Genomic DNA, 26,005 nt, shown 5'->3' with positions numbered 1-26,005 from the left:
ATAAGAAACTGAGGCTGAGTGAGGATAGAAAACTACCCTCTGCCAGCTGTATAGTGGCAGAGTCAGGACTTGAACCCAGATCTAGACCACTTTTTCTCCCTTAGGCATGTACAACATCAGGTTTATTCAACTGACTTGTATTTCAGTTTGGTCTGTGGATGGTGTCCTGTGCGAGGGAATTAAATGTCTTTCATAATTCCCTTCAAAATGATTGGATTGGTCTATTCAAAGTTGACTTGGAGAGATTTTTGAAATGCTTCTCTTTGATTTTGACTTATTTTCTTTTATATTCTAGTGCTCCAGCATTAAACCCTGAGGGTGCATCTTGAGAGCCAGTATATTAGATTTGTCTTTGTGCCCCAAGAGTTCAGAATCCTTTAGGGAGTATTAAATTGGGGGTTGCCCAGTCACAGATGGGCTCAGCTATCTCCCGGTGGTCCCAATGCCTCCCACCCTCTCCACAGCCCTCAGCCCAGGCCCTTTCTCCCAGTCAGTGATGAGCAGTGATGAATTCTGCAGCGGGAGACAGAAGTTGCCCCCTACAGATCAGAGGTAACTCCTGGGGAACCATTTATGCCTCTGTCCGTCACAAACCATCGTTAAGTCCAAAACAGATTCATTTGACCGAAAGGGCCTAGAGTTAAAACATCAAGGATTCTTTTAGTGATGAGTGACAGAGACCCAACTCAGACTTAAGAAAATGTATTGACTCACGTAACTAGAAAGACCAGGAGCAGAGCTTGGCTTCATCTCTAGCTGGATCCGAATCCCTAAATGATGCCAGTAGGAACCTCTCTCCAACTCTTGGCTGTTTTCCATTCTGTTGAATTCAGTTTAAGACAGGGAACACACATGGTGGCCCCAGGCAGACCAGATTTATATCCTCCCGTGTTCAGTTTCAGCAAAAAAAAGCCTCTCTCTCTCTCTCCTGGTTATCTCAGCAAAGATCTACTCTGATTTATAGGTGCCCTGTTCCTGAACTGTCACTGTGGTTGGGAAGATGCAGTGTTCTGATTGGCTAAGCCAGAATCCCTCGCCCAGCCTCAAGGCAAGGCAAGGACCTCCCCCTGAACCCTGTAGAGTTGAGAGGTGGAAGATTCCTCAAGGAAAATCAGGATTCTACTACCAAAGAAGGAGAAAGAATACAGAGCAAGCACCTAGGTCTTGCCCACTGCATCTATGCAGTTTCCTATTGGCATGAGGGGGACCTGAGGTCCAGCAAGAAGAGGGGGCTTGGATTGTTGCATGCAGAGCAGACATTAGAAGCCAGGGCATCAGACTCCTACTCCCTCAATTTTTGTCTTTTATGTCTTCATTCTTCTTTTGGCTTGTATAATTAATATCATTGCTACATTATCTGTGTAAAACTACTAATATGTGTAAAGGGCAGATGGGTTTAAATCAGGCTCTAGCCCTTACTGGCTGTTTGACCTTAGGCAAGTTACTTGGTTTCTCTGTGTCTGGTTTCCTCCTCTTTATAAGGGAGTAATGATAGTCTCTACCTTGAAAGAGCATTGTGACAATTAAATAAAATTACTTTCTGCATATAAAGTGCTTAGAACATTGCCTGGCATAATGGAAATCCTTAATAGATATTTTCTGTTATCATCATTATCATCTTCCACTTTATTTTTAACTGCTTATCAGTATTCCATAGTTTGAAGTATTCACCGTTTATTTAATCTTTCCCTCTAGATGGACTGTCACTTTGTTTCTCTTCTTTTCACGTTTCAGAGTGGGTCAGGGAGCACCCCAGGCCATGCCCCTTTGTCCTTCTGCTGTGCACGTGTAACTAAACTTTGCCCTGTTGGGTTGGGACCTCATCGGATTGTGAACCAAGTGGTGATGGACGTGCCTGTGCAAGGGATGGACTGTTTTTCACTCGATTTGGTTAAAGGTCTGAAACTCCACAGTGCCCCTTTTATGGTGCCATTGGGGGCCAGAAATATTGAGGCAAGGGGCATCAAGATTGATGTGCTGGAAGTTCCACAATGTCACTGCTTTGACCCCCTACAAGGGCACTACTCTGCTCTTTTCTGCCCCTAGAGGGGCTCTTTCAAGAACCTCAGAGGCCACGCTGCACTGGGAGCCCACAGAGACTTGGACGCTATCAAATGGGTTTGCCATGTGCCGTGTCATAGGAACAAATACACGTTCAGAGAAGAGCGCAAAGGAAGACATTCCCTAAATGTTTAGCAGAGGTCAGCCCCAGGTGTTAGGGTGTTCCTGTGGTTACCAGTTGGTTGTTAGCCTTTCTGTGTTTTTTAGACTTTTATCCTTATCACTTTTGTCATCAAGAAAAACATTGTGGTATGTTTTTATTCAAGTATAATTAACATACAACGTTACATTAGTTTCAGGTGTACAATATAATGATTTTAACAATTCTCTACATAACCCAGTGCTCATAAGTGTACTCTTAATACCCTTTACTTATTTCACCCATCCCCCACCCACCTCCTCCCTGGTAACCACCGATCTGTTCTCTGTAGTTAAAGAATCTATTCTTTTGTTTGTCTCTTTTTATCTTTGTTCATTTGTTTTGCTTCTTAAATTCCACACTGAGTGACGTCGTATGGTATCTGTCTTTCTTGAGTGCTTTCACTTAGCATCATACCCTCTAGCTCCATCCCTGTCATTGCAAATGGCAAGATTTAATTCTTTGTTATGGCTGAGTAATATTCCATTGTCTATCCATGGGCACTTGGACTGCTTCCATGTTTGGCTATTGTAAATAATGCTGCAGTAAACATAGGGGTGCATGTATCTCTTTGAATTAGATTTTGTTTTCTTTGGGGAAATAGTAGTGGAATTACTGGATCATATGGTATTTCTATTTTTAATTTTTTGAGGAACCTCCATACTATTTTCCAAGTGGCTGCATCAGTTTGCATTCCTACCAACAGTGCACAAGTGTTCCTTTTTCTCCACATCCTCACCAGCCCTTATTTCTTATGTTTTCTTTTAGCCATTCAGTAATCATCGGGGAAACGCAAATTAAAACCACAATGAGAAATCACGTGACACCTGTCACAACAGCTAAAAGAAGCATTATTTTATATACATACTATCTAGGGGCGTCTGGGTGGCTCAGTCGGTTAAGCGTCTACATCGGCTCAGGTCTCGATCTCACAGTTTGTGAGTTCGAGCCCACCTTGGTCTCTGTGCTGACAGCTCAGAGCCTGGAGCCTGCTTCGGATTCTGTGTCTCCCTCTCTCTCTGCCCCTCCCCTGCTTGTGCTTTGTCTCTCTCTCTCTCTCTCTCCCTCTCTCAAAAATAAACATTTAAAAAATTAAGTAAATAAATAAATGCTATCTAGATATGAGTCCTGGATCCAAGTCACTTACCAGTCTGGGCCCTATTTTCCTTATGTGGAAAATGGGATCAGCACTCTGGTTCGTCACCCTTCCTGGGGTTGGTACCCCCAGATATGCTATATATCTAGCATATAGATTAGAGGAGAGAGAAGAAACAGTGCTCTGTAAACCATCAGGCACAATGAACTGGGGGGAGGCAGAGTTGTTATTGTGTGGTCATAGCCCAGCCCAGCCTCCTCGCACTGGGAGCAGTGCCCTAGTTTCCCTTCCCAAAGACCACATTCTCTGGCTGCTCTCTGAAGGAACTTGGCAAAGGGATGCTTCGTGTTTATCACGCACCAAAGAACTGGGCACACCCCATCACCCAGTGTTGAACCCTCAAGACACAACATGCAGACAGGTCTTAAAGAGGGCTGCTAAGACAGGGGTGTCACTGGGGACGGGGTGGCCTTCTCTTTCCTCCCCACCATCCCCAGGCCTCCTCTTGCTGCTGTGATCTGAGGCCTGATACGAAGAGGAGAGAAGGGGCTCTTTGCATGAACTCCCAACAGGAAGGTGGCTGTTGGGTAGGTCTGTGGAACAAGTTTCTTGCTGGATACTGGAGAGATTCATTCCAGCATGTCACACCCTTTTTTATTTTTTACCCATATATATTTTTTATTAATTTGTTTTATTTTTTATTTTTTTAAACTTACATACAAATTAGTTAGCATATAGTGCAACAATGATTTCAGGAGTAGATTCCTTAATGCCCCTTAACCCATTTAGCCCATCCCCCCTCCTACCACCCCTCTGTAACCCTCAGTTTGTTCTTCATATTTATGAGTCTCTTCTGTTTTGTCTCCCTCCCTGTTTTTATGTTATTTTTGTTTCCCTTCCCTTATGTTCATCTGTTTTGTCTCTTAAAGTCCTCATATGAGTGAAGTCATATGATATTTGTCTTTCTCTGACTAATTTCACTTAGCATGATACCCTCCAGTTCCATCCATGTAGTTGCAAATGACAAGATTTTTTGATTGCCAAGTAATACTCCATTGTGTATATATATATATATATATATATATATATATATCCCACATCTTCTTTATCCATTCATCCATCGATGGACATTTGGGCTGGTTCCATACTTTGGCTATTGTTGGTAGTGCTGCTATAAACATGGGGGTGCATGTGTCCCTTCGAAACAGCACACCTGTATCCCGTGGATAGATGGCTAATAGTGCAATTGCTGGGTCGTAGGGTAGTTCCATTTTTAGTTTTTTGAGGAACCTCCATACTGTTTTCCAGAGTGGCTGCACCAGCTTGCATTCCCACACACAATTTTTTTATTTAAACAAAGAGCCTCTACTAAGCTGGAACCAAACTAATGACTAGTGCCCATGGCAAAAGTCAAGTGTCGTTGGGTGTTTATTTAGTCACTAAATGAGTGGATGGATAGAGGAGGGAGAAAAAGAGTAGCCCCCAGGCCCCCTAACAAAGGTACATGTTCCAGGCTATGATCTAAGCTGAGCCTTTCATTTGAGTTCTGAATATTCTTTAGTTCCATGATTAAATTAAATTAGAAATAAATTTAGTCAATCGTAGCATTACCTACTGCCCTTAATATATGCTGGTGTTTGTGTGTCTACTGGCAGGCTGTGGGGCCCAGCCTGGGATTTGAGAGAGCCAGGACTCTCTACGGGGTAATAGCTCTATTGTGTTTCACCCCGTGGACTCCAGGCAACTTATTACCACCAACCGCCCCCAACCCTGCTTCAATCCAACAAGCCTCCTGTGAAATTGGATGGAAGGCAGGAACTTTTGTAGCAAACTAGATATCGCCTGTCTTTTCTTGGCCACAGAGGACCCAGCCGAGTTGAGGGAAAGGGATTTTTAAGAAGAGGTGCTTTATTTGTGAAAGCCAACGAAATGAAGTTAGAGACTGCTCCCAGAGAAAGCTGGCTGACATAACCAAAAGGATTAGAGGTGGGGGAAGGGCCCGAGGGGAGCTGCGTGAGGCCTGGATAAAAACAACACAGCCAGATGGAGGAGCAAGATGGCATGTGAAGGAAGTCCTGAGGTCCCAAGGGGAAAGAGACCGACTTGTCCAGCAGAACTGGACCGGCAGAATTGGGGGGGGGGGGTCCTGTCCACACAGCTGGAACTGACCTCACTGCCAGACACCAGGGGTTCATTCCTACTCTCCCCCGCCCAGCTTCCCTTGGTGCCTCCAGCAAAGGCAGAATCTGAAACTAAGGGGACTGTGACCCTGACCCATTTTCCCCCTAACATTTCCTTCTGAAAATTATCAAACCTACAGAAAAGCTCGGAAAGAGTTGCACATTGAGCGCTCATGTGCACCATCTAGATTCTGCAGTTAGTATTCCTCTACTGACTTTATCATATATCTGGCCATCCCTCTCTCCATCCGTCAATCAGTTTTCCTTTTTGAGATGTTTCAAAGTAAGTTAGAGAGACCCAGGTGCCTTTGGACAGTTGATTACAGTGGCATAGGAAAGGAGACATTTTGTTGTTACGTTTCTTGCCCCAATTGTCACATATTTTCTCCAAAAAACTTCTTACCAACCTTGTGGAGCTCCCTCTTTTACTTCTGGGCTATCAACTTTAAAGGTCTCCAGGGGTCCTGGAGGCAATGCAAGGGACTGACGCAGCTCTGGTGTAAGGTTGTGGGGAGTAGCAGGAGCTGAGGCGGCCCTGGGAGCACCTGCCCCATAGAGAGGGGTGTCCACTGTCAACTCCAGCCCACTGCTGCCACATGAGACTCATGAGGATTTTTTGTGAGATCTTCTACATTTTAAGTGTTTCCAAATAATGTTTACAGACTGGGTATCAAAGATGACTCTTGTGTATGAGTTTTCTGTAGTTGTCATAGCAGATTACCATAAACGTAGGAGTTTAAATGACACAAAGTTATTCTTACAGTTCTGCAAGTCCGAAGTCCAACATAGGGCTCCTTGGGTGAAAATCAAGGTGGTGGCCAGGCTGCGTTCCCTCCTGGGGGTTCTGGGGGAATCTTGCTTATCTGGGTTGTTGACAGACTTTAGTTATGAAGAGTGAGACCCCGTTATCTTGCCGGCTATCAGCTGAGGAATGTTTCCACCTTCTAAAGGCTGCTCACCTTCCGTAGCTTATGAGCGCCTCCTTCAGTCTTCAAAGCCAGCAGTGGTGAATTGAGTCCTTCTCACAGTTCCATTCTTTGCCCCATCCTTCTCATCTCTCCAACCCAACCAGAAAGGTTCTCTACCTTTAAGGACACTCGTGGTTACATTGGACCCCCTTGGGTAATCCAGGGTCCTCAAAGTCATCTCAAGGTTCTTAACCTTAACCACATCTGCAGAGTCCCTTTTGCCACATAAGGTAATATATTCATAGTAGACATTTCTCCAAAGAAGGTAAATAAATGGCCAAGTAAGTATATGAAAATATACTCAACACCATTAGTCATTAGGAAAATGCAAATCAAACCAAAATAAGATAACACTTCACACCCATGAGGATGGCTATAATCAAAAAGATGGACAATAACAAAAGTGGAGAAATTGGAACCCTCATAGGTTGCTGGTGGGAATGTAAAATGTTCTTGCCACTTTGGAAAACATTTTGGCAGTTCCTTGAAGAGTTCAACGTTGAATTACCTTATGGCCCAGCAATTCTACTCCTTGGTATATACCCAAGAGACCTGAAAACATGTCTACACAAAAACTTGTACATGAATGTTCATGCCAGTGTTATTCATATAGCCAAATATCAGTCAACTCAAATTTCAATCAGTTGATGAATACATAGATGAAATATGGTATATCCATGCAGTGAAATGTTATTCAGCCATAAAAAGAATGAAGTATCAATCCATGCTAAACATGGATGAACCTTGAAGACATGTTCAGTGAAAGAAGCCAGGCACAAAAGACCACATAGTATATGATTCTATTTGCATAAAATGTCCAGGATAGGAAAACCCATGGAAACAGAAAACAAACTAGTGGTTACTAAGCCTGAGGGGAGGGGAGAATGGTTAGTGACTGCTAATGAATATGAAGTTTATTTTGGGGGTGATAGAAATGTTCTGGAATTAGATAGTGGTGATGGTTGTACAACTTGGTGAAGTATGTTAAAAAGTACTGAATTAGACACTTCAAAAGGGTGAATTTTATGTTGAGTTTTATGGTATGTGAATTATATCTCAATTAAAAAGGAGATTCAATATATAAGATTAAGCTTAAGTAAAACTGCATAGTCTTGTATATTAAATATAAAACTTTAGCATGAACTCATGATGAATCTACTAAGATATATTTTTGACTCTGATCAGTGTAAAGGTGTAGAAACCATAACCAACCTAGTAGTTAATGAAGGCCCTTAGTGTCCGTATTGCAGGATCCAAATGGTGATATCGATGATAATCAGGAGCCAGGGTTCCTTGGCAGAATGACTGATCCAGGTGAGGGCAGAAAATGTACAAGTTAAGCCTGGAGCATCTTTTATAATCTTTTATCAGAAAGCAAGGAAGTTATCAGTACTCTGGGGTCATATCCAAAGGACTAGGAGCCAACTTGAGGAGACTCTCTTGGGCTAATGATGGTTTTATTTGGGAACCATAAAGAATAATATTTGCAGTGAACTGAAACATATTATGTTAACATTTATGACCTCCTAATGAAAACAGATAATTGGCTGTCTTTGGAAGATGCTGGGGAGCCGAGTCATTCTAAAAACTGATAATCAAGAATGTATCATGTCTTTCATGTACTTCGGGGTAAACAAATTCTTGATGTGGTCATTTTTCTTCACTGTAGTATCCCTGCTAGAAAATCAAGAATGATAGAATAAGAGTATCACCATTTTAAAAACCTCCAGTGAAATGAAGGATTTAGACATTGGTCATCGGTGGCCACTAACATCACAAAAGGAAAGATAACTGGACAGTATGTTTTTCCTTTGGGATGCTCACACCACTAGGGAGAGGTTGCCAGAATATCTCATCAAAGTAGGTCACGTCTCTAGATCTAACCACCAACGTACTAGAACCAAGGAAGAGTGGACAGAGGAACGTGTTCAGAGACACCACAGCAACCCAAGCAGCAAAATGCAGACTGTAGGAAATCCAGTAGGGCAAAGGACCCAGTTTCTTCAACAAGTACATTGTAAAGAAAAAAAGAGACTTAGAAGACACATCAGCTAAAGGCATCATGTGGGCCTGGTCTTGATCCTGATTTAAGTAACTGTAAAAAGACATAAGAAGAGCAGGGAAACTTGAGCACCAACTAGATATTTGATGATACTAAGGAACAGTGTTGATTCTTTGGGGGTGTTACAGTGATATTAAAGGCCCACAGGGCACGGCCTCCCACCCCAAGCTTACCATGTGCCTGGTGGAGAGCAGAGGAGAAAATGTGCAAGCAGAGCCCAGGGAGGGAGAGCAGAGGGGACCGAGCCAGTGAAGCTGAGTCCGTTCATCCAAACTCATGGATAAATGGTTTCTCCTCCACTGGTGAGGAATGTGCAAGGGGTGGGGAGAGAGGCCAGAGTTGGACTGAAGCTCTGTCTTCCACTGGGAATCCTGAGGATGGGTAGCCACCTTCCTGTGGCTGTTGAGGCTTAAACAAGTTAGCACATGGAGAGCGCCAGACCCCATGTTGCTCCCTCAGCGCTGGCTGGCTTTGGTTTGTAACTGCTCTCCTACAGAGTCAGGGGGCTCTTGCATACATATACCTGTGTACCGTGTGTGCAGGAACTGGAGGCCAGGCTTCGGGATGCTAGGTGGAAGGAGGTTCTGAAGTGACTGAGGTATTCCTGGCTCTCACTCATTCCCTAAAGGCTGGAAAGGAGTGGGCTTTGCAGTTAGCCAATTGTTGAGTTCTGTTGGCAAGAGGAGAGCTGAACCTGACCTCTCCTTGTCCCCTGTGTCTCCCTCTAGCTGCAACAGCAAGCGCTACCTGGAGACACTCCCCAACACCAGCATCATCATCCCCTTCCACAACGAGGGCTGGTCCTCCCTCCTCCGCACCGTCCACAGCGTGCTGAACCGCTCGCCCCCGGAGCTGATCGCCGAGATCGTGCTGGTTGATGACTTCAGTGATCGAGGTAGGGCCCACCCCACCCATCTTCCTGCCCCCCACACTCCATCGAGTGACTGGCCAAAGGGGTGGCCGGTTTTCTTCTTCAGCAGCAGGAATGTCTGGGCCACCGTTCACTGATGCTTGCTCTGTGCCCGGCCATGACCGTGGCCCTGTATACAGTATCTCACAACAGAAGTAGGTTCTGTTTTTATCCTGTTTGTAACAATGTAGAAGTGTACTGGAGTGCAAATACCAGAAAACTTGATAAACTTAGGCACAAAAGGGGTTCATTCATTCACTAATTTCATAATAAGACCCAGAATTGGTACAGCTGCCTCAGACTGTCATCAAAGAACCAGACTTCTCTGTGCCTGCTTCCTCATCCTCATGGTCGCAGAATTGCTGCTATACCTCTGGAAAGTCTGCCTTTCAGACAAGAAGCAGCAGAAAGGGCAAAGAGAACAAAGCCTCCTTTTTTTTTTTTTTTTTTTTTCAAGATTTTGCCTTCTTATTCAGGAAAGTCTCCCCCCCACCCACCCCCCCAGGGAAAGATTTTTGGCCAGAACTCTGACATCCAGGCATCCCTATCTGCCGAGGTGGCTGGAAATATGAATGTTTTGATTTTGGGGCCTCTTGAGTAGATGTAGGAAAGGGAGAAGTGCATTAGAGAAGGTGTTGAATGAGCCCATTTTGCAGAGAAGACTGAGATACTTGCCTGCTCTGAGTGGGCTCACTGACGTGGTCTTTCCTGAGGGAAAGTAAGTAGGGTGTGATAAGGCAGTAAGGGTGATACTCACTCACTCTCGCCATCTGTGTACCAGCCACAGCTGGGCCCTCTCTCATGGGGCGGGCCAAGTTCCATCCTGCCTTGGTATCTACCCATGCTGTTCCCACTGCCTGGACACCCTCTTCCCAGCCCTTCCTATGAGAGGCTACTCTCACACCCTCTTCAGTTAGGTGCCCCACCCCCACCACCATTCACTCTTCTCCATGCATAGTTGCACGGCTACTTGTTGACCTGTTTGTTGTCAGTCCTGCTCACTAGGTCACTAGATCATTTGCAGTCTAGAGCAGGTGATTCAGAACTGTTTGCGAATTAGTGAATGAATGAACCAGAAGGGAGGAAGGAAGGAAATGCATGGCAGCTACACCCCCACCACATAAAGCCACATTAGTAGCAGGGCTGTCTTCAGCCACGGAGACAGATGTGGCTGTGGAAGACACAGACGTTCCTTCTGTGACTGGTGCTAGCCTTGTGTCTTTGTGCTCCGCCTCAGGAACCTGTCACCTGTTTTCTGAAGCATCAGCTGTCCTGGGGGTAGACCCCCAGCACTTGGCAGGATCCCTCTCGAGGACATTAGTCTTCCAGAGGGAGAATAAACCAAACATCAGCTGGATTAGAAGCGAGCGTTTCTCCTTGAACAGCTAGAAAGAATTTTTTTTATTTTTTTTAATGTTTGTTTATTTTTGAGAGAGAGACAGACAGCATGTGAGTGGGTGAGGGGCAGAGAGAGGGAGACGCAGAATCCGAAGCAGGCTCCAGGCCCCAGGCTGTCAGCACAGAGCCCGACACGGGGCTCGAACCCACGAACTGTGAGATCATGACCTGAGCAAAGTTGGGTGCTTAACCGACTGAGCCACCCAGGTGCCCCCGAATTTTAAGACCATCTAGGCTACTGGCTTTCACTGTGCGTCTCAGAGCACTAAGGGCACAGGGGTGCCTCAGGGAGCACCGTGGGCATTATGTGCAGGTGCAGGTGCAGGGCAGTATGTGCAGGTGCAGATCCCTCTGTCGGCACGGTTTATATTTGGTTCCCGAAAAGGTGTTCACTAAGAGGAGCTGCACTGCTTCAAAATGCGTAATGACCACAGATACAACTGAGCCTGCTCATTTTACAGACGGGAAACCCGAGGCTGAGAGCAGTGGAGGGCTTACCTAGAGCACCCAGCTGGTGATTGCAGACGGACAACAGTTCCGTCTTGGGGCTCCCAGTGAGGCCTGTACCTCCTCAGCTCAGCCGTTTATGAAAAACATCTGCAGAAGTGCATTTTACTCTTTTCTTTCCCCAAGGCCACTTCTCAATAAATTACTTTTCCAGCGTATTAAAGAGCAGAGTTGTTGCTAAAAAGAGCTCATTATCAAGCACATCCAGTCCTAGACTTACGATGGTTTGCACCTCTAATATCCCAGTTTCTTCAGTGTTGTACTTGGTGATAAAAATAACATGACACACCCACCCTCCAATAATAAAAGAATGTGACAGTCTTGAGAAAGAGGTAAATTTCGTAAGAATGACATTTTCCAAGCGCATCTCTTTCTCCAGAGAGCAAAAATATGGATCCTGTGTGGTGCCGTTGCCAGACCCTAATACGATAGGGAACAGAAGAGATACTATCCCATTTCACAGATGAGAATGAGAATTAAGGCCCCTGAGTGTTGCCCCTTTGTCTCAGTGAATCAGGCGTGCACCCCAGAGAACTCTTACCTCAGGCCCCTCAGTCCTACACATTAGCTGTCAGATTTTGCAACCTTCATTTTTCAGAAAGGTAATCATCATTCGTGTTCTGAGAAGAAATTCTTAAGGCAGCTTTGGAAGAAAACTTACTCAGCAGTGATTGTTTTAAAAATGAGATTTGGGAGAAGCAATTTCAGAACTATGGAGAGGCCTGTCCAAAGTACGGCAAATGTGGGCCATCACGAAAGACAGATTTCTCTGGGCCACGTGAGCAGAGGCAGTTCTCAGCGTTGAAATTCATAGATGCTAACAACGGGCGAGATTGGTGCTGCCCAGCAGAAGGCATCTTCCTCTGAAATGAGTCTCCTCCAGGATCCTCAGGGCAACTAATTGTAATTCAGCTAAGGGTTGAGACCTCGGGTAGGAGACAAAATTGGAGCAGATGAATGCTTGAAATGAGAACCAGAGCTCTGTGCAGGCAGCACCGGGGACGAGACTGGAGGCTGGTGCTGGCCTCACAATAATCCCGGCCTTGCCTACAGATAGAGTGCTGCAGTTTTCCAGGGGTGTCCAAAAGCTCTTCAAATGTGTGAGCTTTGCTTGAGGATTAAGAGGACACAGAGATGCTTTTGCACGAGTGGGAGAGAAAGACGAGGGTGGAGGGGGGCAGACCTGCCTCCAGACGGCACTGCCCGGATGGCAGATTTTTTATTAGGAGACACGACAGAGGCCTTTTTGTTCATTTGTATTTTTCTGTTCCTTTTCTCCTTTTCCTGCCCACTTTCAAATAGTGTTGGTTTTGCAGAAAAATAGGATATGCAGTAATGGAAAGGGTTATTGTCCTTGGATGAATGATGGGCTACCTGGGATGATGAGGTACAGAAATGAAAGGCGTTGGTATGATCTCATTGACAGTATTTTCCTCAACTCTACTCCCTATCAGTAAACGAACAAACACACACATGGAGAAGAAAGTCTTTGTTTGTTTGTTTGTTTTCTTTGTTTTGAGAGAGAAAGGAAGAGGGCTGTGCACCAGTTGGGGAGGGGCAGAGAAAGAGGGAGAGAGAGAGAATCCCAAGAAGGCTCCACGCTGTCAGCACAGAGCCCGACCCAGGGCTCCCATCTGACTATTGAGAGATCACAGCCCGAGCTGATGCTTAACCAACTGAGCCACCCAGGCGCCCCCTTAGAAGGAATTCTTCAGCAGGTGTTTGTAGAGCTATTGATGGGTCCCTGGCAGTGAGTGGTGCTGGGGGGATTACAGACACTGCTGGACCCACTGGCTCACACAGTAGAGACCCTCACCAGTGAAGCCAGAGTCAGGTCCTCTTTCCCATGATGGACTTATAAATTCTGACATGCACTCTTATACCAGCCCAGTCATGGGAGCACATCAGGGAATCCATTCTGCCCTGCCCTGGTCTGCATTTCAACATACCGCTCTTGCCCCTGCCCCTAAGCATCCACATCTGTTCCTCTCTCAGCCTTCATTTGCTTCCAGGACCCCACCACCATTGGGGTGGCTATTCCCCACCTCCACTGCATCGCTTCAGTTCTTTTGCCATGAGTTTTGTACTGCTTATTTTGTTTTTCCCTTTACTTGTCCTGATTTAATTCATCTTCGTATATTCAACGACACTCATGAATCGACTGTTGCTGATGCTGTGCTAGATGCTAGGGATACAGCAGGGCTGACACAGTCTTCTCCACAAAGACTCACATCTAGATGGGCAGACAGACGAGGTAAGAGACCATTGTAAGACCATGGAGTGTGTGACCCTTGGTGGAGAGCCAGGTACTGTGGAGCACAGAGAAGATCAGGAAAGACTTCCAGAGAAAATTCTAGCTAAACTCCATCCTAAGAGATCAGTAGATACTACTTCCTGGGGTATGGGGTGAAGAGTATTTGAGGCTGAGAGGACAGCATGAGCCCAGGCTAGGAGTGAAGGAGAAAATATGCAAAGTCCAGAAAGAGCCGTCTGTAACCTCATCACCTGCAGGCAATTACTATTAACATTTAGGCTTTTTCCCCCCACCCTCGGGTTTTTAATAGACTTTACCTTTTAGATCAATTTTAGGTTCACTGCAAAGTGAAGCTGAAAGTAGAGAGTTCCCATATACCCCTCCACCCCCACCACACACGTAGCTAGCCCCTGGCCCCCATCAATGCCCTGCACCTGCATCAGAGTTACATTCGTGACAATTGATGGACCTACGTTGACACATCACCCCAAGTATATAGTGGTATATTGGGGTTCACTCTTGGCGTTGTACATTCTGTGGGACAAATGTATGATGGACATATATCCACCATTAGAGGGTCCTACTGAATAGTTTCACTACCTTAAAACTCCTCTGTGCTGTGCCTGTTCCTCCTGCCTTCCCCCTAACCCCTGGCAGCCACCGACCTGTTTGCTGTCTCCATGGTTTTGCCTTTCCCAGAATGTCTAATATAACTGGAATCATACTCCAGGCAGCCTTTTCAGATTGGCTCCTTTCACACAGAAATATGCACTTAAGGTGTCTCCATGGCTTTTTATGGCTTATAGCTTGTTTCCTTTTGGTGCAGACTAATATTCCACTATCAGGATATATCACCGTTTAATTATCTACTCCTCAACTGAAGGACGTCTTGGTTGCTTTTGCAAGGTTTAGGCAGTTATGAATGAACTGTTTTAAACATCCATGTACAGGTTTTGGGGTGGACATGTTTTTAGCTCACTTAGGTAAATACCAAGGAACACAATTTCTGGACTCCCATGGGAAGAGTATGTTTACTTGTGTAAGAAGCTGCCAGACTCTCCCAAAGTGACTGTACCGTTCTGCATTCCTGCCAGCTGTGAACGGGGGCTGCTCTTGTTCCACAGCCTCGCCAGCATTTGGTCTTGTCAGTGTTCTGGATTTTTGCCATTCTCATAGGTGTGTAGGAGGGTCTCGTTTTAATTTGCATTTCCCTATGACGTGCTGTTGAGCGTCTGTCCACATGCCTGTGTGCCATTTGTAGATTTTTTTTTTTTTTTTTTTGTTTCCAGTGTCTCTTCATCTCCATTTTCTTTCTCATACCCTCCCAATCCCCTTTTAGTTCCACTCCAGCTGAGGTAACATGTTAATAGTCTGGTGTGTGTTAGTCTACACCATTCTGCATAATAATACTAACATGTAACGGCATGTAACAACAAGAGCTAGTACTTAATGAGCACCTATTTTGTGCTAAGTGAATTCCCTCATTCATTACCATAACACTCTCGTGGGTTCTCTCCTTCCCAGTGTGAAAACCACTGGGCTCAGATGATCTCAAACCGCTTTTGCCTACTTAAAAAAGGTAGTATTTCTATCCCCATTTTATAGATGAGAAAACTGAGATACAGGGAAGTTACGTGAGTAGCCAATATGTGCTTAGCTCAAAGAAGCAGAGCTTTGTTTTAAAACCATGCATTCTGATGCTAAAACCTTTACCCCTAATCTTTACATGGCTTTTTGTTTTCCTTTTTCCCTTTTAAGGATCATACTGTACACATTCCTCCTTTTATTCCTGTTAATGTATCACAGACATCCCTTGGGTCAAAAGATATAGAGCTAACTCATCTGTTTTTTAATAGCTAGATAATATCCCTCTACGTTTAGTGCCTTTACATTGTACTTTGTGTAGTGGATGTCCAGTCATATTTAACTTTGTATCCAGGTTTCTGTTACTTAACTTTTCTACAATCAGTTGCCCTTGTCATTATAAAATGACTGTCACATCTTTCCTTCTCTGACTCAACTGTGAAATAGAGACAGGAGTCAAGTGACCCCAGAATATTAGCTGTATTGTTGGAGAGGCTGGTCCAGAGAACACAACATCGATCTGTTCCTACCGCTTTCCTCCTGAACTAACTGACCCGGGGACAAGCTTAGCAGCTAAGGAACTGTGAGCCTCCCTGGCAGGGCAGAGCCTATGCCAATGAGCACACCACAGGGAGGAAAAGATAAAGCAGGCCACGCAGGTAGAATGATGGTGTGTATTTTGGCCTGCCCAGCATCACCTCCCGTGACCGCGCCAGACGTAAAATACTGTTCCCTCTACAGTATGAGGGCAGAAAAGACAGTTCCATCTTACAGATGACCAAACTGAGGCTCAAAGAGATTGGTGGTAAGTGGCCTAAAGTGCTTACCTGCCTTTAGAGTACAGTAATCCCCCTTTATCTGTGGTGACATGTCTTAAGAACCCCAGTGGATGCCTAAAACCGTGGATAGTACCAAACTCCATGTTTACCATATTTTTTTCTATATAACCGCGATATAGCTTAATTTATAAATCATGCACAGTAAGTGATTAACAACTAATAATAAAATAGAACAACTAGAACAATATGCTGTAATAAAAGCTATGTGAATACAGTCTCTCTCTCTCTCTCTCTCTCTCTCTCTCTCTCTCTTCTTGTGCCTTACTCACTCTGCTTCTTGTGATGATGTGAGACGATACAATGCCTCGTGATGAGATGAAGTGAGGTGAATATGTAGGCACTGTGAGGTGGAGGCAGGCTACCGTTGACCTTCTGACAGGTGATCAGAATCCCCAGCCTCCCGAACCACTGATGGCCGCAGGTACCTGAAACCAGAGAAAGCGAAACCACAGATATGGGGGGGACCAAGCCAGTCTCGGTTGGTAATCCCACTTGACAGAAAGGATTGATCTTCCCCGTGATGGGCTCCATAATCTTAAGAATCCCACATCTTAAGTGTCAGTCTCTAGGGTGTCTAACAACTAAGAAAATCCACAGGCTTCTTGATTTTCTTCTCCTGTAATATCTTTGACATCTACAACGCCTCTCTCTTGGAATCCAAAGGAGAGGACTCCTAAGAAGATTAGAGCTGTTACAGCATATCAATTAGTTTATAATGAGGGAACTCTAGAAACCTTTTGGTGGATATCTGGCAGGAACACAGGATGCAGGAGTCAGTATGTTTATGGGATATTTTGTGCATCTTTAAAAAAAACAGGATTTTGTGAATCAAGCACTGTATAAATGATTTACAGAGATAGCAAAAAAAAAATCAAATAAATCGCTCAGATTGCATCTGAAGCATCAAAAACACTGATGTTTGGGAAAGAATCGTTTCTGTAGTGGAAAATAGCTGCATTACATTTTCAGAAAGGTGATGTTTCTATTGAGGTGGGTGAGCCTTCTACATTTTAAAAACTTGGCACAGCACCACTGTGCTAAATTGCTGATACTCTCCTGGTTTTCTTGTGAGGATTAAAACCTACCCCTTTCCACTATTTTAGTGTTTCCTTGAAAACATAATGGCGGGGGGGGGGGGAGCAACAACCAGTAGAGCAGGTTATTGGAGGTCCTTGGAATAAGGCTTCCAGAAGGAGGACCACAGAAAGCCCTTGGCTTAGGGCTGACATGAATTGTTATTTACTCAGGGTCTTGAGGGAGATGAAATTTGAGGCCGAAATGAAAGTAAGAGGTTCCTCAGTACCTAAGTTGATTTGGCTCAAACCAACCAAATCTTTTCACATCCTTCACACTTAGCACCATGGCTGGGGAGCTGAAAGGGCTGATTTGGTCTGTATCCAGGAAAGGAACAGGCAATACCAGCAATAATAGTAATGCAGCATGGTACTTGTGTGGCACTTACTGGGTACCAGGCACTGTTGTAAGTGATTTAAACATGTTGTATTTCATTTTATAGGAAGCCTCTTGAGTGGCCAACATTTGCCTTAAGGGAAAATTCACCTTCAGTAGACAGTGCAAACCAGGGTACAAGAACTTCACCTCCTCTCCATACCCCAGCTCCTGAGCAAAATGACTTTTAGGTAAAAATAACAACAGAGCTTTTAGGTAAAGAAATGCTTATGTCTAGGGGTGCCTGGGTGGCTCTTCACGGTTCGTGGGTTCAGGCCCCGCATCAGGCTCCGTGCTGACAGCTCAGAGCCTGGAGCCTGCTTTAGATTCTGTATCTCCCTCTCTCTCTGTCCCTCCCCCACTCGTGCTCTGTCTCTCTCTCAAAAATAAATAAATAAAAATGTTTTTTAAAGAAAAGAAATGCTGGGGCGCCTGGGTGGCTCCATCGGTTAAGTGTCCGACTTCAGCTCAGGTCATGATCTCGTGGTCTGTGAGCTCGAGCCCTGCGTCGGGCTCTGTGCAGACAGCTTGGAGCCTGAAGCCTGCTTCGGATTCTGTGTCTCCCTCTCTCTCTGCCCCTCCCCTGCTCATGCTCTCTCTCTCTGTCTCAAAAATAAATAAAAACATTAAAACAAATTTTTTTAAATGAAAAATAAATTTAAAAAAGAAATGCTTATGTCTAATAGATATGTTCTGCTGCTGTCATTCACTGTAAATATTGGCCCAGTTCTCTAAATACTACAAGTTCTAGCCCGTTAATGAAGCACATTGGCCAAAAAGGCAGGCATTGGCTCTAACCTGCTGCGAACACCAGACACACGGGCAGCTGTAAAATGAGCTCATTGCAAAAAGATACTTGGAGGATTCTTCCCAGTTTCCTTGCAGAACTTCCAGCCCCTGAAAAGTTCGATCATGTCTTTTGTCAGGCGACCCCCAACTCCAGAGCCAGTTTTGTTTTGATTTGAATCCAGAAGCACCTTCACAGCTGTAAACATTGGGGACTTAAAATGTAACCAGTTTTCCTAGCCAAAAATAGGTGATCCTTGACAGTTCTGAAGATCAAGAAGGCCCAGTCCACACACTTGCCTGTGATTTACTTACTCCAGAAATTAAAAGGAGAAAATTGCAGTACCGGCAGTCAATCTAGTGTTCATGGACATTGCGAGTTTAATTTCTCCTCTGGCTCTCTTCAGTCTCTAGCTTTACTATCTCAAGTAGAGCGATCTCACGAAAATGCCACTTTTGCATCATTATATAAGACAAAAAAATAAGCGTGTAGGAAGGCCATAGTAACATCTCTTCCCCTTATGTGATTTAGTCACGTTGGTTCCTGTAAAGTATTAACAGATTCAGACTGCCTCTTCCAACTTTTCTGGATGCTGTGTACATGCAGGTCCTTCTCTTGAAAGTCCAAAATGTTCATTCTTCCCAGAATAATAAAATAATAGTAATAATTTTATTTGTTTGCTTCATATGCTCCCACCTCTTCAGAGATGCCCACAGTATTTATGAGCATCTAGGAGTCTCAAAATAAGCAGTAATGCCCACCATCAACTGTATGTCCTCCAGTCCTATGCCTGTTAATGCATGGGATTTACTGGGCATTACTAATAATGTGCAGTGAGGGTGAATACAGAGGGAATTCTAAAGCTACGCTTTGTACCCAGTCTTCTCAGAAACCGTTAGGTTTTTTTTTTTTTTTTTTCCTGTAGGCTGTCAGAATATATGATCTAGAATATTCCAAAGAACAAGTGCACTCCAATCTCTGTTAATGTAAAACTCAAACTAACAATTACCTTCCCAGAATCTCCACAACAGCCAGCAGATTCATTTTAACGAGGTGGGAGGAAAGACCAGACCTGACCTTTCCCGGAAAACCTGTCCCTGCTGCCGTAAGACAGAAGAAGTGGTGCTTGAACTCATGAGTGAATGAAAATGACCTATAAATAGACCTGGTTCCTGAGCAGAGTTGACTGTAAATATTCTTTGTGGTCGACAAAAAACCCTGTTTTCTTCCTGCCTTCTGGCTGAGGGAAGATGAGAGACAGAGTGAGTTTGGTGACGTACTCCTCACCTATGGTTTGTGCCTGTGCTCCTGCAAGGACGGCTGGTCACTAATACCATGGGGGTGGCCCTGGCCCGTCTGGCCAGTGATGTTCCTTCCCCATGGCCATGGTGATTTATTCAGGGGGCTGGCCTGTGGTGCCAGCTGAGCCGAACTAGTTCTACCCCATCCTCTCCCATCTCATGAGCCAATATGTTTGGCAGGGCCCAGCACGCGTTGGCATTCAGTAAATGGTTCTTGTTAATGATGCTATTATGGTGGTGGTGGTTCTTATTACTATTAACTGGGATGTGGGGTGATGGGTGCTGAGCTACCCCATCTACCGCAAAGGTCTACTACTGGGCTTAGTTAAAATCAGAAACGTGTCAGGGGCGCCTGGGTGGCTCAATGGGTTGAGCGGCCGACTTTGGCTCGGGTCATGATCTCGCAGTCTGTGAGTTCGAGCCCCACGTTGGGCTCTGTGCTGACAGCTCAGAGCCTGGAGCCTGCTTCGGATTCTGCGTCCCCCTCTCTCTCTGCTCCTTCCCCACTCGTGCTCTGTCTCTGTGTCTCTCAAAAATAAATAAGCATTAAAAATTTTTGGGAATTTCAAACTGGGAAAGCATCAACTGGGAAGCTTGTTAAAATGTAGGTTAGCAGGGCCCAGCAGCAGAGATTCTAAGTCAGTGGTTCTGGGGCAGGCCCCAATAATCTTGCTTTCTCAGCCAGTATCTCATACTATTTTGCTAGAGTTGAAATGGTGTTTAGACTTGGAAAACACCAGATTATAAGAATGGCAGGACATCTATCACAAACAGATGCTTTGCAATAGAGTTGGATGGTGATTTCTGTGAATGTGTGCATAGTCTGGACTGCATGAGGTGCAAACACATGTGGCCCTTGGGGGAGGAGACCAGTTCAGTATCAGCCAGACCCCTGTTTTCCGGGACGCCTTGTCATAAATAACTGCCTCCCTGGAGCAGGCCATGTGGATTTATGGTCCCACATTTAATTTCAACTGCTATTCATTAATCCTGATGATCTCACTTAAATTATTAAACAGTCATATTCCAATTTTGAGGGCACTAATTATATCCTCGAGAGGCTGTTATTATCTGGATGATCACATACACTCAGCCAACACCAGACTGTTTTCTCCCCACTCATCAGAATTTTATACTTTCTCAGGATTTTTTTTAGTTGCTGAGTGTGTGTGTTTCATATGACGAGATCTCCTTGCTGAGGAGGTATAAAATGTTGGAGCAGGGGTTCTCAAATTCTGGTGTGCAGAAGAGTCACCTGCGAAGTATGTTTAGCGTGCAGATTGCGGGGCCCCACCCTGCAGACATCCAGGTTCTTAGTCTGGGTGAAGCCCGGGAATCTGCACTCTGTCCAGCTCTCTGGAGATTCTGATGCAGGCGGTCCTAGGACCACCATTGGGAAACTGAAGACCCGAGAGGGTAAAGCCCTCATTCAAAGCCCTGCACCAGAGCCACAACCCACATCTCTGGCCCCATTGTCAGGATCAAATGAGATAATAAATGGGAAAGGGCTTTGGAAAGTATTCAGCACTCTATAAATACGAGGAGGCACTATTATTTTCAAGCTGGAATGGCCTTGTGACAGAAATGGCTTGGTACTTTCTCTCTAAATTACCATAATCACCTGTTTGAGGCCCCAACCGAGCTCATAACTCTAAGTGCAGCAGGCATGGAGGAAATTCCTCCTGAAACATCCAGTAAGAAAAAAAAAAAAAAAAAAATTCTTTTGATGTGAGAATGCACTTGGGTCCCTGCCTGGTCCTCAGTCAGAAGCCCCCTGCCTTCTCTTTTCTGGGGTAGACCAACATCCCGTCCAACCTGGGGACACCTGACTTCAAAGCCCTGTTCTCCAGGGTATGGATTTCTGGCCTTTCCTGGGACATTTAAAACTCACCCACGAACATTTTTTGCCCCCAAAGTGCTTCCTTGATATCAGCCCACTTCTAACCACACTCATGGCTTTGGAAATAGAAAAGCTCAAATCAAGGCCACCCTGGTTTTGTTTCTTTCAGCTCAGTGTACTCACCTGCTTAGGTTTGTTGCAAGAGTGTCATGAGGCTAGGTCAGCAATGCTGATGGCCACCTCTGTGCTCCTGTGCCAGGTCTGCCCTGCTGTGTCACGATTAACTGGGCAGCTCTTGAGAAAGCATTTCCTCATATTGAATTAAAATCATTCCGCCCTACAACATCCGTCAGCCCGGTTTATTTCTGCCCTGATCTTCCCACGGCTCCCTCTGGGTTTTAGAAGACCCTGTTTGTATCTCCACCCGCAAGTTCCTTCCAGTACAAGATAAATTTCTAAAAAATGTGGTCGTAGAGTAAGTTCAAGAACAGACACTCCAATTCTATTCACATTTCCACCTTTATTTTTAAATATTTCTTCCACACTCCCACGGATCCTATCTCTTAGGGAGCTCTCCACATGCAAAACCTCAAGTTCAGGCATTTGCAAGTTACCCACATGCAAAATCTATTTTTAAATCTGGAAGAAGTCAAGGCTTTCCACTGATGGTAAGAAGCCTAGTGTTTCCAGGCAGCACGACTTCAGAGTTTAGGGAATTTCTGCTCTACTTTCAGGAATCTCTACCTAGCCTGCACATTTTAGAAATGAGAAGTGGAAACCTACCGGGCACTTCAGTCATTCGGCTGGTTCATGACAAAGTGCTGCTCCCATTCAGGAACATCTGCTGCTGGCTGGGCACACCCCCCACAAGCTATCAGGCACCTGCATAAGTCAGGAACACAGCCCTATCTCCCAATCCAGGCTGTTTCCAGTGGGTATGCTACTGCTGGCCCGACCATCCACTGTGCCCAAAGGGCAAGGCTACAGCAGCAGGTATAGACACCCTGGTTATGTCCCTTTTTTTTTCCCACCCTTCCCTGACTTACTGTGTGAGCCAAATGTGCACCAAAGCTCGTCCTTGAATACATTTCCCAACCGGTACAGTTGAACATCCACCCCACTTTAGTGTTCGAGCTAGCTGCTAACACAGCACATACAGTACAGACTCGCAACAGGACTCAACAGCATTCTTAGGCATCTCACAAAGGCATTGGCTCTCATGACAATTTCTTTGGATGTTCATCAGTGTCTACAGTGAACTTAATTACAAAAGCCCACCTTGACAGATCCACTTTTATGACACGATATCGACTCCCTTATAGATGATGTTGTTTTTGTAGCAGCATAAAATTGTCCTTGTGCAAATTATTTTGAAAAAAGAAACTAAATGTTAAACTTAAACCTTAAGTTGTTTGGGCTTTGAATCCTTGGGTTCTCAGGACTATCTAGCTCTAGAGTCAGACAATAGGGTGACATTGAACTAACACTTAATCTCTCTGTGTCTTAATGAGTAAAATTAGGCTACTCCCGTAAAGAGCTGTGCAGATTGATGGAGATATTGCTTGTAGAGGGATTAGAACAGTGGCTGGTTCGGAGTGACCGAGATTAACTCTACCATAAGCATTAACCTGGATACTATAACGTTCCTTGATATGAAGCTCTGTGTTCATCTGTCCTTTTTTTTTCCTTCATCCTCCTTTGTAGTTACACCTTGAAGACCCTCAAAACTTAAACCATCATTATGAATAATAATAATTTTTGACAATAATAATTGACGCCATTGCTTGTTAACATTTAATATGTGCTGGAACTGTTAATACATGATCTCACTGAATCCTATGATTGGCGTTATTGTCCTGATACTACAGATGATGAAACAGAATGAGAAAGATCAAGTTCATACAGCAAGTTAGTGGTTGAGTTGGGATCCAAACTCAAGTTTCTTTGGATCCAGAATAATACAGTATTACATATTACCACCTTTGTGATAGTAGTGATAACATGTAAAGATTTAATGCCTTACATTTTCTGATTTATTTCTCATGGATCCATTCACTCTTGGCTCCTTGACTTTGAAAATCAGGGACCAGATTGAGCCAGGACGATTATATCCACCTTTCAGAAAAACAAATGAAAAAACTGGGCATTTTTCTGCCAGAATTCCCACAGTTGATCTGCTGAGAATTTTTTTTTTCTCCCTCCAAAGCAGAGTGTGATTTTCTTTCCCTTCAACCTTCATGCCGCTGGAAAATTTTAAATTATTCAAGACACTGAAGGTTTATTATCTGCTGGAAGGCTGCAATGTAATTGCAAGGTATCATTTAAAGAGCTGTCTGTCTGTGTGAACCACCTTGTTCTGAATACCTGCTCCTTCGTAGAGCAAGAAGATGTATATTTATCTATCAGTGGTGGTTTATAACTGCCTTAGATCAATCCTATTATTCTTTCTCCACGGCCAAAGCCCCAAAATAAATGCCTGGTGATGCATAGAGCATTGAAATCATTTGTGCATCATCAGTCACTTATTTCTCTTTTGCCATTTGCATCTTGATGGACAGCTGTGTGTTTGAGGGATTTCATTTTCCTTAGAGACTGAATATATTGCCCGTGTGTAATACCAGTTTGGATATTAATCACCCCAATTAGAGAATGCTCTTTCAATTATTATATCACCCTCAGGTCTTGCTATTCGCACCATGCTCATCGTAAAGATAGAAATGCCAACTCTCATTTCATCCTTCCTTTTGACACCTGTTTCTGTACAGAGAGGTAGCCTTTCTCAGCAGTTATCATTAGCAAAAAGAGAAGATGTGTTTGTATAGCAGGGTCAAGAAGATACATTATTTCTTCCTCCATTAATGCCTCATCGACTCAATGGCATTGTGGAGTAAAAAAGCTCATCAAGTGACTTTTCCAGGTATCGGTATGAGAACTAGTAGACCAGCTTTGGTTCCAGCCCGGCCAGTAAATAGCTTTGTGACCTCAAACAAATTGCATCATCTCTTTGGGTTTCAGTGTCTGCATCGATAAAGTATGGATGACTTCTAAAATCCTGTCAACCTTTAAATCCTACAACTTTAGGATGACTTTCCTCACCTCTTCCCCAGTGTTTAGAGTTAGCATTTGATGCCTTATAGTTGTCTTAATGAATATCAGTTATTTCCTATAGCCCTGCCTACCCTCAAGAACTACTGAGGTCTGGAAAAGGTATCCTGTGCCCTTTCCTTTTCCACTGGGAAATGACCCAATATCTTAATTTTCAGAAGCCCAGGTTTGGAATTTATATATTTTTCTAAAAATCTTCTTCTATACTGCATAACTCCTAGATGATTTTTACTTCTTGTCACCTCCAGTGTTTCTGTCCTTATGAGCCTTTTCCTTCCTAATTTGTTATTTCAAATAAACCTTGGGGGTAAGAAATCCAGTATTAAAGTTATTCAAATTTTATTTAAAATAGGGGTTAAGTAGGTCCTAGGAGGTGACTCAAGGCTCTCGTCTGAGCCATGAGCCATGTTTAGTGGTCACACAGAGCATGAAGCCTTTAATTCTAAAAGGGAATAATCAGGGAGGGCTTCCTAGAGGAGGCCTCCCCGCCTAGTGAAGGGGTTTCCTGGACTAAGAGAATAGCATAAGCAAAAGCACAGAGGCGGATGGTGTTATCAGTAATAGACTGATCGTAGTGATTTTTGGCAGACTGTACCCCTCGAGTGACAGACCTCTACTTCTCTGCTGAGCTGGGAGCTCAATATTTCTAGTCCCTAAGGGGACATAATCTGACAGAAGAGTCTAGGTAGGAAATGCAGTCTGGGAGGATGTAATTGAAATTCTTAAAATATCAGAATTTCCAGACATTTAAGAAATTCCAGAATGTCAATGTTTATGGGTCAGTGGGAACAGAATACTTGAAATCAGAGCTCTCTGGTCACCATAATTATCAATTATAGAAGAACCATAAGCCACAGTTGTTCCCAAACCCCTAGAGCTGTGCTAATGGAGCAGCCACCCACAACATATGGCTGTTGGAGTTTAGATTAAAATTCAGTAAAGTTAAAAATTCAGGTTCTCCTTCACACAAGACACATTCCACGTGTTCCATAGGCTCACATGACTAGTGACTACCACGTAGGACAGCACGGAGACAGAACATCACAGAAAATTCTATCTATGTGGACATGGGTGTTTGCTGTAGTGTTGTTTGTAACAGCTAAAACCAAAGGAAATAGTTAGGAGCGTGCTGGTAAAAGTTAACAACCAGATGGAGTGAAGGTGAGGAGCCCTGATTTGTAGCATTTGCGCATTTCTGTGGTAGTAACAACTCCTTTCCCTTTAGTTTTTAAGATGTGTGGACTTCTTGGAGCGCCTGGGTGGCTCAGTCAGTTGAACATCCAACTCTTGATCGCAGCTCAGGTCATGATCTCACAGTTCATGAGTCGAGCCCCGCATTGGGCTCCATGCTGACAGCGTGGAGCCTGCTTGGGATTCTCTCTCCCTCCCTTTCTCTCTGCCTGTCCCTGCTCATGCTGTGTCTCTCTCTCAAAAATAAATAAGCATTAAAAAAAAAAAAAAAAGAAAGATTTATGGACTTCTTTTATTTTTGCTTCCCTGGCAAGCACGTTTTTCTTTACCTAAC

General features: G+C 44.3%; 1 protein-coding gene across 3 annotated transcripts in view; it reads left to right on the top strand.

The window, feature by feature from the left end:
- GALNT10 (polypeptide N-acetylgalactosaminyltransferase 10) overlaps window positions 1-26,005 on the top strand; it is a 224,220-nt gene that overhangs the window by 111,198 nt on the left and 87,017 nt on the right. For all 3 annotated transcript variants that reach the window (XM_049647941.1, XM_049647942.1, XM_049647943.1), the window contains exon 4: window positions 9,235-9,401. In XM_049647941.1, the coding sequence (XP_049503898.1) occupies window positions 9,235-9,401 (167 nt within the window). The remainder of the gene's footprint in view (window positions 1-9,234; window positions 9,402-26,005) is intronic.

Source organism: Panthera uncia, assembly GCF_023721935.1.
Source record: "Panthera uncia isolate 11264 chromosome A1 unlocalized genomic scaffold, Puncia_PCG_1.0 HiC_scaffold_17, whole genome shotgun sequence".
Classification (NCBI taxonomy): domain Eukaryota; kingdom Metazoa; phylum Chordata; class Mammalia; order Carnivora; family Felidae; genus Panthera; species Panthera uncia.
Note: the sequence above shows the minus strand (reverse complement) of the source record. Positions and strands in the feature narration are given on the sequence as shown.